Source organism: Toxorhynchites rutilus, chromosome 1 (assembly GCF_029784135.1).
Source record: "Toxorhynchites rutilus septentrionalis strain SRP chromosome 1, ASM2978413v1, whole genome shotgun sequence".
NCBI lineage: Eukaryota > Metazoa > Arthropoda > Insecta > Diptera > Culicidae > Toxorhynchites > Toxorhynchites rutilus.
In genome coordinates this window covers 128751717-128768002 of record NC_073744.1, presented here as the reverse complement: position 1 = coordinate 128768002, position 16286 = coordinate 128751717, and the positions used below count along the sequence as shown (strand labels likewise).

General features: G+C 38.6%; 1 protein-coding gene across 3 annotated transcripts; it reads left to right on the top strand.

Moving 5' to 3' along the window:
• The first annotated feature begins 2681 nt into the window (after nucleotides 1–2681).
• LOC129763384 (gastrula zinc finger protein XlCGF28.1-like) lies at nucleotides 2682–8119 on the top strand. Of its 3 annotated transcripts, none has more exons than XM_055762394.1 (13): nucleotides 2682–2864; nucleotides 4139–4581; nucleotides 4633–4716; nucleotides 4771–4854; nucleotides 4914–4997; nucleotides 5054–5137; nucleotides 5194–5277; nucleotides 5335–5418; nucleotides 5483–5566; nucleotides 5630–5713; nucleotides 5770–5853; nucleotides 5910–5993; nucleotides 6096–8119. In XM_055762394.1, exons 1-13 carry the CDS (start codon nucleotides 2842–2844, stop codon nucleotides 6275–6277), a joined length of 1488 nt encoding a protein of 495 aa, XP_055618369.1. In that variant the 5' UTR covers nucleotides 2682–2841; the 3' UTR covers nucleotides 6278–8119. The 3 variants fall into 3 exon arrangements, with proteins under 3 accessions (XP_055618369.1, XP_055618372.1, XP_055618371.1); XM_055762397.1 differs by having other exon boundaries at nucleotides 6080–6151; XM_055762396.1 differs by having other exon boundaries at nucleotides 2683–2864; nucleotides 4117–4581.
• The last annotated feature ends 8167 nt before the right edge of the window (nucleotides 8120–16286 follow it).

The window sequence follows — 16286 nt, the reverse complement described above, 5'->3', positions numbered from 1 at the left end:
GATGGTCTTATGCATTATATGCAATAAATATTCCACGCCACTAACATTAATTTATACATTTCATTCAACAATATTCTAGAATATGAAAAAAGGCACTTGTCCAAAAAAGTTACTCCTATACTCGCGTCGGTGTGTCAGACCGAATGTGTTAAAAAAGTGACACACGTCCCCTTTGTACCAACACATGCGATACGCTAAACGATGACGAACGACGAATAACGAAGCTAGAGAGAATCGCAAAGTCGTAGTGTTGATATTTCCTGAGAAATGAACGGATTATTGATTTCTCGGTCTGACAGACCAATGCGCGAGTATAGGAGTGTTAAGGGGACCAAATACAAAAATAACTGCCCACGGTGGGGGATGGCAGTGTATATGAAGTCCAAGTGGTTCAAGTTCCAAGCTCTCGCTTACCACGAGTATTCCGAATTTATCAATAAAAAGGTTGAGCATAGTGCTCACTGTGACGGCTCGGTTAGCGTCACATTTACCATGCTGGGAGTTCGGGTTCAATTACCGTTCTGGCCGAAGGATTTTTCGTCAAAGAAATTCCTTCCAGCTTGTACTGTGGCAGTAATAAGCAGTAGATTTTAGAGCTTGCCACTCAGAATACAGTCTAGGCGTGTTATTTGGCAAAAGAAATTCTACGTAAAAGTAGTTAATTAGTATACCATTTCACTGTAACTAATTAAACATACCTGTAATGCGACAAGAATAGTTGGTCATTTTCGCCTCTAATTGGACATTTTTGTAAACATGCTTTGTGCAAATTTCTACAACACGATACATTTTTAGGAGTGTTTTCAACCTAGATTATGCATTTTACACACTTTCCCAATGGTTATTTATTAGATTTTCAATTATTTTCCTGTTTTAACTTGTTTTTCAAATTCTGTTGTGTTTGTTGATATGTCCAATTACAGGTCACAATTGCTTGTAATCGATAAGTCCAATTACAGGTCACAATTGCACGAATCGCTGTAATTATTACGATAACGATGGTTTCAAAGATGTTTAAAATTGATTTTAAGGTGGCTTACTATCACTTCGAACTAGATAGCGGTAGCCGAAATATCACCACTTTCATACCAAGAAGCGGTGTTAACAAGTTTTGCAGATCACGTGACTTTGGAATTAAGTTTGCTCTGGAGCTTTTCCAGCGAGAAATGCAAACCCTTTTTAGTGTTGTTAAAGGGCTAGTAGTTTATATGGATGATTTGCTAGTCTATGGTGAAAGTGATGCAGAACACGCGAAGTTATCACTCGAATAGAAAAAAAAACAAATACTAAAGTCAATCATAACAAATCGCAGTTCGGTGTTCATTGAATCTAGCCTACCGACGACAAGATCAAAGCCATTTAAGATTGTGCACACTACCAGTGTACAATAGAGCGATGATGGCAGAAGGGTGGTGACTAGTCGTTGCATGGTGCATATCACGATAAAAAATGCCGAAGGGGAATGCTTCCATTCGCGAAAGCAGAGTTTCTTAAATAGATCAACAAGCAAGACTGTTTCTTCCGATGGTGGTATAAGAACTGATTAAGTTTCATTCCGTTTACAATGATGAAACCTAACTTAGAAGGCACAGCAGGAGGGTGGTAACTACCTATGCTGGTTTTGCTTATCTAAGAACTAGCTGACCCGGCAAACTTCGTCCCGCCTAAAATGTGTGTTTTGTTATTAATACCTTCAAACATCCACGTTTTTTTACTATGATCAAGTTCATGGGTCCAATCGCAGAACTGTTCATTGATTGATCTTCTGATCGACCCCGTTTAATTTAACTTTTACTATAAAATTCCTAGTATTTCTAACAAAACTCATCATTATAATATCAGATTATTTTGAGACACAATTCTCGTTCAAGATTTTTCAACCACTTGCAAATAACATGTTTCTTCGTTACATGGAATATATGTTTTGTACAGAAAATATGATAGAATAAAGACGGCCCTAAATGGTTAAATTCCTTCCTCGAGTTCTGATCTTATCAACACATCCGGCGATCATTTTTTTTTGTATAGATAGAAGAAGATATAGGATTGCGTTTCATCACATTACAATCCATTTCCAGTTTCGAGCAAAGATCAATTTCGCTAGCTCGGGTAATGCAGAAAATTGTGTTTCATTTGTATGACAGCCCCTCCTAAGAGAGGGGGGAGGAGTATCTAACCACCGTAAACACATTTATTGCACCCTAAAACCTCCACATGCCAAATTTGGTTTCATTTGCTTGATTAATTCTCGAGTAATGCATAAATTTGTGTTTCATTTGTGTGGCTAAAATGCGCCCATCATGCGCTAAAATGCGCCAATCACCCGGTGACCAAACGCATGCACGAGATCGTCATGCAGGCGTACGACGATGTGCCCCGCCTTGCATTCATGCAGCCTTTATCTTCTCTGGGCATTTTTGCCCCTTGAATGATGGAAATCAGTCACAATACAATTGGCATCTATTGAAAAAAACAATCAGTTGAAAGATTTCATGAGCAATTTGGTTCAAAACATCCTGAAACCATGAGTTATTCAAATATTGTTTTGTCTCTTCCATATACATTCCATATTGAAATCAAATAATGACGACATATTTTGTTTACCAATCCAACGATACCTTTGCGAATACTCCACCTCATATTTACTCGTTCATCTTGAGTTTAAATACGTAAACAAACCACTCAAGCCAGCGCATTTGGCATTTGTGATTCTCGAAATATCAAGGAACTGTTCATGGCTTGTAGTGTTTACTCCTGGAATATAGTTTAAACTCTTCTATGTTATAATTCGAGCATTTTGTGCCTTTGACAGTTAACGAATAAAAGGAAAATTGGAGTGAGATGGCGGTTGTTAGCAACAATTTGTAAGTTATAGTGGATGTTTAGGAAACCTACTTGCATTCTTATCTTGTATTTCTGTTGGTATATATTAGGGTGCGTTTCCATGAGGATGAAATCACAAAAATTCAAGAACACTGTTTACATGCATTTTTACCGTAGAACATTCCCCACAAGCGGAGTGCTACACTTAGAGAAACAATTAGTAAATATTACAATTTTTTTTGGCAAATGTTACCAGCTTATAGTTATTTTTTACTTTACTAATGATTGGTATATCCTACGAGGAGGAAATGGGTAAATCTATATGTCAAGCAAAACCACGATCCGTACACCCAATGTCGGTTATATTCCCCCAGCGAAAATGCGCGTGTCTGAATTACCACCGATGGGGATGAGAATGGGTCCAAAACGGAAAAGGATTAATTATTAGGCCATAATTATTATACGTTGGAAGTAGTGCAAATATGTCCCCTATTAAACGGTCCACTTTCGAAAATACTCGCAATTCTCGTTCAGCTTTCGAAAATACTCGCAATATTACCAAATCCCATTCCCATGATCCATTCTCGACCCCATCGACGGTATATCAAAACTTTTAACTTCGTATTGCATTGTAGCAACAATAAAAATGGCAAATGCGCACTTTTCTCGCTAGTCAGCAGATAATGAACACATTTAACTTTACTTATGTTATCAAGTTATATAGACTAACCTCTGCTAGGGATATGCGCTGCTCCTGATATTTGTTTTACAAAGTTTTAGTAACATTTACTGATAATTTGTACTTTCTACCAAACATTCAATTATTGAAGATTTGGTAACTTCAGTTACCAGTGTTACGAAAAGTCATCAAAAATCTTTGAATGTTTGATACCCTCAAAACCCATCACCATAAGCAACAGCGTTGCTTATTACTTGGTCAAGCAGCTAATTGTGTCCGAAGACGATAGTTGCAAATGGTTATTATCGAACTTTTGTTCATATGGTCCCTATTGGTGTTTCCAGTACTGCCTGCTAGTGCCATTATACTGATCCGGTGAGATTTCTGGTCACGTTAGACGGAATACTCTCATAGATCTCCATGATTTAACGACAAGGAATAATTCCGTAATTCTTATCTAAATTTCCTCTCAATCGATAGATCTCCTTAATTTAATGACAAGGAATACTTCCGTAATTCTTATCTAAATTTCCTCTCAATCGATCGTATATTTGTAGTCTGTATGCATGTATGTAAATGTTATTTTTTTTTTGTGTTAATATTTTGAATGACAGCTATCATATTCCATTCCAACAGAGACCATTGCAGTTTTTGCTCTGGTATATGTAATAAGGATTTGAGTCGCGTGCTGATCCCCACTAACATTCAAAAACAGAAGCAGAAAACTATCCTGGAGAACATGGGCAGTTTCACTTCCCAGCTAACCAGTTATCCTACGTGCGATAAATGTCGCAAAAAATTCATATGCATCCACAACTTTCCCGAGAGTTGCTTTCAAATTTTGTCCAGTATCGAACTGGCTGACATCAAGATGGAACCAGAGTTGCTGATTGATGATCACGAGCTGTTGGATAGTAATAATATTTATGAGAAAGACCCAATAATTGAACCAATTGAACAGGAAGCCGAAAAGCAAAACAAAGGAGAAAACGAAGAGGTGTTCTTAACCGACGAAATGGACGAAGAATACGACAATATCCCACTCAGTCGTTTGAAAGACCACATACGGTTACAAAAGAGTGAGAATGTGACGTTATTTTATGTAAACATTGACTGATAATCTTTTTCAGAAGAAAAACCGTTCAAATGTGAAAAGTGCGACAACAAATTTCGATCAAAACACGCTCTTCAACTGCACGATCGAAGTCATACGGGTTGGTTAAGAAAGGTTTTTTAGTTAACTATTTAGCAGAAACTTCCCTTTACAGGTGAACGTTCTTATTCTTGTCCACATTGTCCAAAAACGTACATGTATTCTTCAAAGCTAAAAATTCACATGCGAGTCCACACGGGTTGGTAAAAATGTCTTACTATACATAAGGAACTATTCAGTCGGATGATTGTTTTGCAGATGAACGTCCCCATTCTTGTCCACATTGTCCGAAATGGTTTAAGAATAATTCAACGCTTCTAGACCACATTCGAACTCATACGGGTTGGTTAATAATGTTTTATTGTGATGTACCATTCAGCAAAGTCTTCGTTTTGCAGGTGAACCTCAATTTTCTTGCCCAAATTGTCCGAAGAAGTTTAAACGACATAAATGGCTCAAACTGCACATTTGTACTCGTACCGGTGAATAAAGTATGTTTTACTAAAATGAACCATTCAGCAGGATTATTTCTTTGCAGATGAGCATTCCTACTCTTGTCCACATTGTCCGAAAACATTTAAGAAGTCTTCAACACTCAATGAACACATACGAATTCATACGGGTTGGTGAAGAATGTTTTTTCTATATTTAACCATTCAGCAGAATTATTTCATTTCAGGCGAACGCCCCTATTCTTGTTCACTTTGTTCGAAAACGTTTCGGGTTCCTTTCACGCTCAATGAACACTTTCGAACTCATACGGGTTAGTGAAAAATGTTTTACTATTTACTATAATGTTATCATTCAGTGGAATCACTCCTTTGCAGATGAGCATCCCTACTCTTGTCCACATTGTCCGAAAACTTATAAGAGTTCTTTAGGACTACGAGAGCACATTCGAACTCATACGGGTTGGTGAAAAATGTTTTCTTTTTACTATAAAGTTATCATTAAACAAAATCGTTCCTTTGCAGGTGAATGTCCTTATTCTTGTCCACATTGCGCGAATGCGTTTAAGACTAGACAACAGCTCAAACATCACATTCAAATTCATACTGGTTGGTTGAGAATGTTGTGCAATAATATATCATATAGCAGAATCATTCCTTTGCAGGTGAATGTCCCTATTGTCCACATTGCTCGAAACCGTTTAAGAGTCATTCAGTGCTAAAAAAGCACATCATTCAAGTTCACATTGGTTAGTGAAGAATGTCTTACTATAATAAACCGTTTTGTAGAAATGTTCCTTTGTAGGCGAACGTCGTTATTCTTGTACTCAATGTCCAAAGGCGTTCAAGAGTCCATATTCATGTAAACTTCACATTCGAACACACACGGGTTTGTGAAAATTGTTTTACTATATATATATATATATATATATATATATATATATATATATATATATATAATACAATATTCAGCAGAGTCTTTTCTTCGCAGATGAACGCTCCTATACTTGTACACACTGTTCAAAAGCGTATAAGAATCGTAGAGATCTAATACTGCACCTTCGTAGAAGCCATGCGTCTGCGAGTATCATACACAACCAGCTCGATAAAGATACAGGGGGCTCGAGGCAAAAATCACCTGCGACCATCAAGGATGATATAGCGGAATGCTAAAGAGAATTTCTTTATCACTAGAAGCAGTTGACAAACAAACCCTAAGCTAAGATGAAACTTCTCATAAATATACAAACAAAAAAAACAGGAAGTGGGTTATATCTATGGTATAACCGCAAGGGTGACGTAGGACTATCGTTGATTTAGAGATCATTTGTTGAATCTGAGTTCATTCTGAATGAATGAATATTTGAGGGACTTCGAAAACGAGAGCGTTACGTTGGAGGCACAAGGTTTTATGCATCCAATATTGGATACGGAAATATCCTACTGATGGGGAAGAATAATCTTCAGAAGCTATCCTGTTAATTGCGATTGATTGAAAAATCACAAAACCAAATGTATTTGGTCACAGTGTTACATGGATAGAAAACATTAAAATAAACTCTTTCACATGAATGTTATTTTAAATTCCCAGAGGAACTGGCAGATTATTTTCAGTAACGATTAGATATTTCCACATTTTCCTCGATACTGGAAGCCCACCAGTGGTTAATGCTAACTCGATAACCATCCGTTAATAGCACTTGATTGAAACATATTTGGTCACAGTGTTACATGGATAGAAAACATCCAAATAAACTCTTTCACATGAATGTATTTTTAAATTCCCAGAGGAACTGGCAGATTATTTTCCGGATCTTTCTCGATGCTGAATGGCATCCAAACGGAAAGAATTCCGCGCGTGTATGTATGTGTGTGTGTAGCGGCTGCTTCGAGATCTTCCCGGGGAACCGTTTGTGGCATCACTCTCCTACTGATGGATTCCCTTCTGGCCTAAGCTGCACAAACAGGCTCTTGGTGACACCGTTCATCCGCGCTTTCATGATACGAAGAGCTTCACCACAACAGTGACAACATGCTCCAATCGCTGTTCAATTAGAACTGAGTGGATTTCCGAGCGGCGCTCGCTTATATATCGATTGGTGATTTCAAGAGCCTGTTTTGAAAACAATTTTAAGACTATTGAAACAAGTTTTTGGATCAGAAAGTAACAAGTATAGAACGCGTAGACATTTTATCTTTCGAATGAAGTGTTTATCATACCATTTCGTTCAGTTGTTTAGGAGCTATTAACGCTCAAAATCTCGGTCTCCGGCGTAACGCTTTCGTTTTCGAAACTTTGATTTTACACCCCGGTATAGAAATGAAAGACGTAGTCCTACGTCAAAAAAAATGACCAGAACACAGGTGTTTCATTGAAGGAACCATTGGAGTTCTCAAGCCAGAAATTGCTGTTCTAAAAAAACGAAATTGCCATTTTCATAATTCAGGAAACTTTTCTTTTTTACAGACTTATCTCACTTCTTAACTAGGCGAACCTAGCCAGAATATTCACCTACCCCCGGGCTTCTGAATGCCAAAGGGAGGCAAGGCTCGGTGGAATGCACGTATCTGCATGTTCGTGCTCTTTAGTTCTGACCGAGGAATTGTTGGACAATCGCGCAGGTGCTATGGATGACCGACTTTTGGATGCCGACAATTCCAGTTACAGAGAGAACGACTTGAACAATTCTTGGGACCTTCCTTAGCCCCCACAATTCCTTGAGTTCCACGGCCAATGAGCGGTACGAATTTTGCGACCGTGGGTCTCCTCCAGATTCTGGTTCAGTGGAATAGCGACATCGATGATGGTGACTTTAGGCTTGAAACGTTCATTTTTTAGGACAGGTGGAGGCAGGTACCGATAGTTGGGTACGTTGGCCAAAACGGGACAGCCTCACATAACTTGCCCTATGTTTTCACTTGGTTGGTGGCACATTCGGCAAATGTCATCAACTTCTTGATGCCAAACGTACCACCTGCAGTTTCTCGTCGGCATTAACCTGTCCTCTCTTCAATAGTAGAAGCCGACATGATAGCCACATGTCGGCTTCTACTATTGAACAGAGTTCACCACGCGTTAGCCACAGATTAGATGCGGTCTTGTCGACGTGTGCCCTGTCCAGTTGGTGGGGTTGGGCACCGTGTACTGCCTTCTGCTTCCAAGCTGAAATCTTCTCCTTCACTGTCTGCAGATTGCATTTGAGTTGGTACTCCTCTTGCGCCAAATGCAGAGCGCAGTATTCTCTGTCGGCGGCGCAGACAACTAGGTATAGCGCGTTTTGCGAAGTACTCGCGTAGTTGTCATACCTGGGCAACACACAGTGCAGATATGTCGACGATTCCAAGTCCCCCTTCTTTGCGTGGTATTGATACTCTCTCCAGTGCAGCGACCCCATTATAACAGACGGGTTTATTTACCCAAGTTTACGATAGGGCCCGATCGAGGCAAAATAAACACATCATTATCGCATGATCCTTTTTCCGGATCGTGTGAATCATAGGTATAGTTTTATGATAGGGACGGATCGATCCCAAATAAATAAATACATTTCTCCTGCACGATCTTGTTTGTGGATCGTGTAATTCATAGGGTCTAGTTTTAAGATAGGAATTTTTGTTTATATTTTGGTGTTACGATAGCGGGGAGCTTATCGTAAGTTCGTTTTGTTCATTATAAACAAAGTAGGTAATAGATTGAACCAACTCTACCTGAGTAGTCAGTCGGTAAGAATTAGGATAGATTAGGTTTCGTTAAGATGAATCAGAAAAATAAAAGAGAGTCGGTAGTTAGACGCGAAAGAGGACGGTCGTTGTCCCTCGTAATAGAACATAAAGGCAACGCTTCTCACCAGTGCCGATTAAAGGCCCATTTATACGTTGCTAGTAGCTGACTTGACAATGAGCAGCTACTGACCCGGTGGACTCGCTTGACAATTGGTTGACTCGCCTTGTCCGTTCACACAGTGTGAGCTGCTGGCGAGAAACTAGATACTACGGCACGGGTTTACCAGGGATGCCAGGCGACTTTTCAAATGTCCATCAAATAGTCAGAAACAGCAATCAGGTCCGAATTTGTCAAATGATTGGTCCAAAATCGACTTCTTTATTGGCAGTTTTCATCTTAGGTTTTCAGTTGAATGTATCATCACACAATTTTATAGCAAAACAAACGCTGATCGTGTTTAAAAATACATACTTTGTGCTGAATTTCTTTGAACTGAAGGTACTATCCGAAAAAGCAGAAAGAGAAAAGGATTCGGGCCAGGAATTAGATGCAAAGAAAAGGAGCAACAAATACAATATTGAAGGAACTCTACGATGAGGATCCCCGAGATTACAGAGCAGTGTTGATAATAACACCTGAACAAGTGAAAAAACTGTTGGATTTAATTGCTCCACGAATACAACGCCAAGATACAGTCATGAGGGATGCTGTACCTGCAAGAGTTAAATTAGAAATGACATTGATGTGCCTTTGTTTTGGAATATCGTTGGGATTGTTGTCGATATTTTTTAGAATCTCGAAAACATCCATAGCTCAGATAATTCCGAAAGGATGTGATGTTATAAATGGTAGTCTAAAAGATTTTTTTTTTAATTTTATTTATTTTGTGAAATGAAAATGATAGTCGATTTGCAGGTGCAATAAATACGCTTCAAAAATTTTAATAATGAATGAAAATGTACTTTTTTAAATCGAATATGTATTCTGTTTCTTAGAACAATACTTTTTTTTGTAAGTTGTGATCTGATAATGATTCTATATTAGAGATTCTCAAGAAAACTATCTCAAAAAGAAAGCGTGCCCCGCCAGCGTGCAAAACGAAATAACAATTATTTCGTTTAGAAACTATGAGGGTTTTATTTGTTTTTCCAATAATTTTCAAGTCTATAAATATCTTCACATATTTTCAAATATCTTAAAAAAAGAGACATTTCATTACATTTGGCATCACTGATTCGAACGCTAAATTCTGTTTTTGACGTTGTGAAGCATGCAAGTGCGAGTAAATTCAAAAAACTTTGAAGTAGCTCGCACGCCGGATCACACATGACAATAACTGGCATGATGTGTTCACACGGTGTGAGTAGCTGCACTGCAGTAACTGACTAGACCGACTCGTATGCTTACTCGCACCGTCTGAACCCGGCTTAAGAATGGTGCATTCCGGCCCCTTTGAATGTTTTCTGCATCCTCCCCTCTAGGTCAGTTTTGCTCCACTTGACTACTCCAAAACTGAAGGTCAGCAGGGGATTTGCGAATGTGTTGACCACGCGTTGAGGAAAGTTCTTACGTCAACAAAACATTTTAGATTGTGACATGAATGTAATGCAAAAATATGTTTTGCAAATATGCAATTAGATTATCTATATTCTCTTTCAACGTTATTCGTTGACACATTCAATTTTGTACTTTTTTGGTAGCTGATTGGTATGCCTGATATGTGACCTTCTATCTGTCAAACAGATACTATTCAAAGTTTAACACAACCATAATCCGTGATTCTTCCTACCTTCTATCAATCATCTCGGAGTCTAGATATGTAAACAAACCATTCAAGCCCAACTGTTTACTTCGACTCAAGGTCTTAGGACTCCAGCCAGCGCATTTGACATTTGTGATTTACTAAAGGCTGATTTAGACGATGCCAGTCAGCGCTCTAGTTGAAGTATCCAGTGAACAGAGAACAGACACTCTGTTCAAGTTACTTTTACCAGTATCGAACAAGTAATTGGCCTCTAACTTGAACAGAGTGTCTGTTCTCTATTCACTGGATAATTCAACTAGAGCGCTGGCTGGCATCGTCTAAATCAGCCTTCAGCCTTAAGACGTGATTTACCTGAGAGAGAGGAGCCAGCTCGCGTTTGTTGTGATCACCCTTAAGGCCCATTTATACGTTGCTAGTAGCTGACTTGACAATGAGCAGCTACTGACCCGGTGGACTCGCTTGACAATTGGTTGACTCGCCTTGTCCGTTCACACAGTGTGAGCTGCTGGCGAGAAACTAGATACTACGGCACGGGTTTACCAGGGATGCCAGGCGACTTTTCAAATGTCCATCAAATAGTCAGAAACAGCAATCAGGTCCGAATTTGTCAAATGATTGGTCCAAAATCGACTTCTTTATTGGCAGTTTTCATCTTAGGTTTTCAGTTGAATGTATCATCACACAATTTTATAGCAAAACAAACGCTGATCGTGTTTAAAAATACATACTTTGTGCTGAATTTCTTTGAACTGAAGGTACTATCCGAAAAAGCAGAAAGAGAAAAGGATTCGGGCCAGGAATTAGATGCAAAGAAAAGGAGCAACAAATACAATATTGAAGGAACTCTACGATGAGGATCCCCGAGATTACAGAGCAGTGTTGATAATAACACCTGAACAAGTGAAAAAACTGTTGGATTTAATTGCTCCACGAATACAACGCCAAGATACAGTCATGAGGGATGCTGTACCTGCAAGAGTTAAATTAGAAATGACATTGATGTGCCTTTGTTTTGGAATATCGTTGGGATTGTTGTCGATATTTTTTAGAATCTCGAAAACATCCATAGCTCAGATAATTCCGAAAGGATGTGATGTTATAAATGGTAGTCTAAAAGATTTTTTTTTTAATTTTATTTATTTTGTGAAATGAAAATGATAGTCGATTTGCAGGTGCAATAAATACGCTTCAAAAATTTTAATAATGAATGAAAATGTACTTTTTTAAATCGAATATGTATTCTGTTTCTTAGAACAATACTTTTTTTTGTAAGTTGTGATCTGATAATGATTCTATATTAGAGATTCTCAAGAAAACTATCTCAAAAAGAAAGCGTGCCCCGCCAGCGTGCAAAACGAAATAACAATTATTTCGTTTAGAAACTATGAGGGTTTTATTTGTTTTTCCAATAATTTTCAAGTCTATAAATATCTTCACATATTTTCAAATATCTTAAAAAAAGAGACATTTCATTACATTTGGCATCACTGATTCGAACGCTAAATTCTGTTTTTGACGTTGTGAAGCATGCAAGTGCGAGTAAATTCAAAAAACTTTGAAGTAGCTCGCACGCCGGATCACACATGACAATAACTGGCATGATGTGTTCACACGGTGTGAGTAGCTGCACTGCAGTAACTGACTAGACCGACTCGTATGCTTACTCGCACCGTCTGAACCCGGCTTTATGTCAGCGCGAACTAGTCACGGTGAACCAAGGGGAAGTATTGAAATATGTAGAAAATTTCAACATGACATTTTTTTGCAAGACGTTTTATGTGAAAATAATGTTGACGTCGGACTACATCTTTCATTTCTATACTGGGGTGTAAGTTCAAAGCTTCGAAAACGAGAGTGTTACATTGGACAAACAGGATTTTGAGCAATAAACCCTCTTCGCCGGTTGAAAGAAATGGTATGATAACCGCTTCATTCGAAAGATAAAATGTCTACGCGTTATATGTGTGTTACTTATTGATCCAAAAACTTGTTTCAATAGCTCAAAAATTGTTTTGAAAGCAAGCTATTGAAATCACAAAAATCTGTATATAAGTAGGTGCCAGCTCCACTCAATTATAATTGTACAGCGGTTAGATCATTTTGGAACAGTTATTGCTGCAAAAAAAAACAAACTTGCTGCTGTGAAGAAGGCGACCAGCAAGAAGAAAGCTGCTGCTACTGCTGGTGTGGCTGCCCGAAAGCAAAAGTCAAACAAATCCTCAAAAATCGTTGCATGCAAGCCGAAAACGCCGAACTCATAGAAATCAGTAGCAGCTTCGAAAAAACCTACCATCGCCACACATAACGCACAACTAGAGAGAAAACAAGATAGTGTTTTCAGCAAATCAAATCCAGTTCTTTTCAGAAAGAGTTTATCAAATACTGCGGTCAAATACATTCTTTTTTAATTTCTTCGATCAAGTGCGATCAACGTAAGATTACATCTTTCGAGCACTTATTAGGAGTACAGTGAATCTTGAGAAAGACAATTCATTCCTGCTCGACACTCGCACAAAAAATGTTCACTCATCAATGTCACAAACGGGAAGTGGGTGTTGTGAGGGAGGGCAGAGTGAGCGCAACATTTATGCAGACTGATTGGAAGCGACAGATATGTTGTATATGGGAAATGGTATACAAATTATATCACACATAAAGGGGAGAAAGAATCTTGACCCTTTTAGTTTTTTGGACAAGACTATTGGTTCACCTTCACTATCGGTCAATTCGATTGGATCTTCAGTGATACTAGTGCCTTGATTAAACCTACATGTCAAATTTGAATATTGCATATGAATGTGAATATCATGGCAAAGATGACGAGAGACTGGTAGTATAATTCTCATCTTCATCCGAATGCCTGTTAAAAATGCAGACACAGCATCCTATTTAGTCAACCTAGTATTATTTCCATCGGATACACACAAAATTCCCTCAAAATACACCTGAGAGAAATCAATGTTGGCTATTTTCATTGGAAGATTAGCTCTTATTTTATGTATTCCACATACACACAGGTTTTTTTTTACGCGGGGGATACGTATCTCGTAAAAAAACCGCGTTAATTGGAAAATCCGCGTGAAAAAACCTGGGTGTACGCTGCATATTCAAATTGCATCGGAGATAGACAATCATCGCCCACATTGCAAAAATCGATTCGTCGAGCTTGCAGTAATAGATCAACCTGGAACCAGTGAAAGAATACAAGAATTCGCGAAAACTGAATGTACGATCGGAAAAAGTCACAAATGGGCCCAAAACACCCATAAATTCACACAAGATCTCCACCGACAAACAAATCATAAAAGTCAGTTTGCTTCTAATTTTGGATTTTGTTTTAGAAATCATCGAAATAATTCTTTAGGACAACTATATCGAAATTATCAAAAGTAGAAAATGTTTGAATGGGCCGATGCCGCTAGAAGCCATGATGTGGGCTGACCTGGTACATCTTTTATTATTTCCTACGTGATCAGTGTTCAAATTTTTACCCCCATATATTCCTGTTAGACGCAGTCCTATGTCAAAAATCAAATCGGGAATAAAACGCACAAATGTACTCACTAACAAAGGTTCACGTCAAGTTTGAACACTTTTCTCATAAATGAATGACAACAACTTGCTTGATTGAAATTGTCAGTTTGGAATTTTCTTGATGAGAATGCGTAAAAAGAATAAGAAGAAAACAAACTATCTGTCATTCAGCTGGCTCCTCTCTCTCAGTGATTTACGAAGCATCAGGGCGGGGTACGTTTATGGCAAGGTAATCTGGACTCGAAGGGTGTAACGACACGATTCACTTATACACTCTCAACTATGACATCTTAAGCCTGGTTTAGAGTTCCCGTGAACGTGAACTTGAACAGGTGGTGGAATAGTACGATCATTTCACGGTGAACTACATTGCGAACAAACAACTCAAAAAACCGTGGTGAATAGAATGATTTTGTTCACGTTCACGTTCATATTAAAAGACCGGCAGTAAACTGAAGTAAATAAACATCGATCTTCAATAAAGTAATTCGGATAAAATATACATTTGTTCACGAATCAACCTGAAGAAACGAAGTTTTTTAACCCGCGCAGAGAACCGATTGAATGAAATTGCATCCATATCAAAATTTTTATTGAAAACTTGAAAAATTGCTGAGCATATCCTTTTACAGTTCACGGTGAAATAATTTTCAAAATGCCTTGGGACATTCGAACGTGAACATGAACAGGGAAATATTTCGACGTCTATATTCACCACTGTTTTCACGTTCACGTTCATCGAAGTCGGTGAGCTATGGTGAGTTCACCAACATCTCGATTCCACGGTGGAAATTCAGAATCGTTGTGAAATATTGAATTAATCCACTTTTATCAATATGAATTGCGTTTAAACATGTTTTTCAACTAGAAAATATTTCTTCCTATCGTTTCAAGATGTTATCCTTACGTTTTATATATGGACTGATCAATTATTAACCAAAAAGTGTTTGTCCGCGTTCACGTTCACGGGAACTCTAAACCTACCTTTAGCTTTGACGGAAAGCAGCGATCGCAAAGCAAATCATAAAAGACGGGTGGGTAATGTCGGGGACATAGCCGAAGTGACGTAGGACTATACAAAGGGGACAGCTTTTGTTAAATATATATTTTAAATATATTGTTTTATTTTCTTCTCCTACGTGAATACCTACCTATCTACCTGAAAAATGGATTAGTTTACTGTTTACTCTTTATGAATATGTTGATGGTTCTGAAAAGAACCTTTGGTGTTGTGTTTTTGTTATCACTCGATATTCCCATCTTGTTCGGTTAAACCTTCCTGTTTAGCTATTGCGTTTGCCACTCGCCACAGCTTTCACAGTTGGAAAATTTCTTCCCATCCAGCTTGTGACACGTTGTTCAGTAAATAACATTTAATGCGACGTGCCGGAGAAACACTTTGTCACTCACTGATTGTTGCCTTGATGAGCGCCGAACCGAAGCTGCTCTGTTCTTGATGCGGGTTTTCTGATTGTCGTAAGCAGCTTTGCAAGCCAACTCGAGCACTCCGACGGCCGAAACTCTATAATCGCTGTTAGGTATACTGGTGCTCCGGCACCAATCCGTTCGGCCTAGTTACCCTTGCGGAGCAATCAGTGAATGCGACCAACAGGGAACTGGAGACCTGTACGGTTCGAGTGAGACTTTGCCTTTCCCTTAACTTGTCCTCCTTTGTAACATCCACGATGCCGATACCGTACAACCACACGGGTTTACGGTTTGAAAGAAAATAAGATATTTTTTTGTGGTCCGCGTGTTTTATACTCTAGCGGTACACACTCACAGGATAGAGACAAATCGGCAGACTCAGCCAGAGGGGCGAATCAAACGAGACGAACGAATGAGCGTTAAAAGGGAGCGATGGCAAAAAAATACATTCATTACGATTTGTTCGCTCGTTGGATTCACATGCAGGCTAAAAAGGGTCCTTTTCAGGATCACAAAATTATCTTCAATCTAAAGAGTTTATTGTTTGTTATCACTCGATATCCCCATCTTGTTCGGCTAAACCTTCCTGTTTAGCGATTTGTTGCCACTCGCCACAGCTTTCACAGTTGGAAAATTTCTTCCCATCCAGCTTTGTGACATATTTTACAGTAAATTACATTCAATGGCACGTCGCATTACCACCACTCAGTGTCGGATTGGAGGTAATTTTA

Excerpts from the sequence above, each read along its gene's own strand:
- LOC129763384 (XM_055762394.1), top strand. The coding sequence starts at position 2,842 with ATGGCGGTTGTTAGCAACAATTT. Across the intron at positions 5,138-5,193 it reads GCACATTTGTACTCGTACCG|ATGAGCATTCCTACTCTTGT; the intron begins GTGAATAAAGTA and ends ATTTCTTTGCAG. Across the intron at positions 5,994-6,095 it reads TCACATTCGAACACACACGG|ATGAACGCTCCTATACTTGT; the intron begins GTTTGTGAAAAT and ends TTTTCTTCGCAG.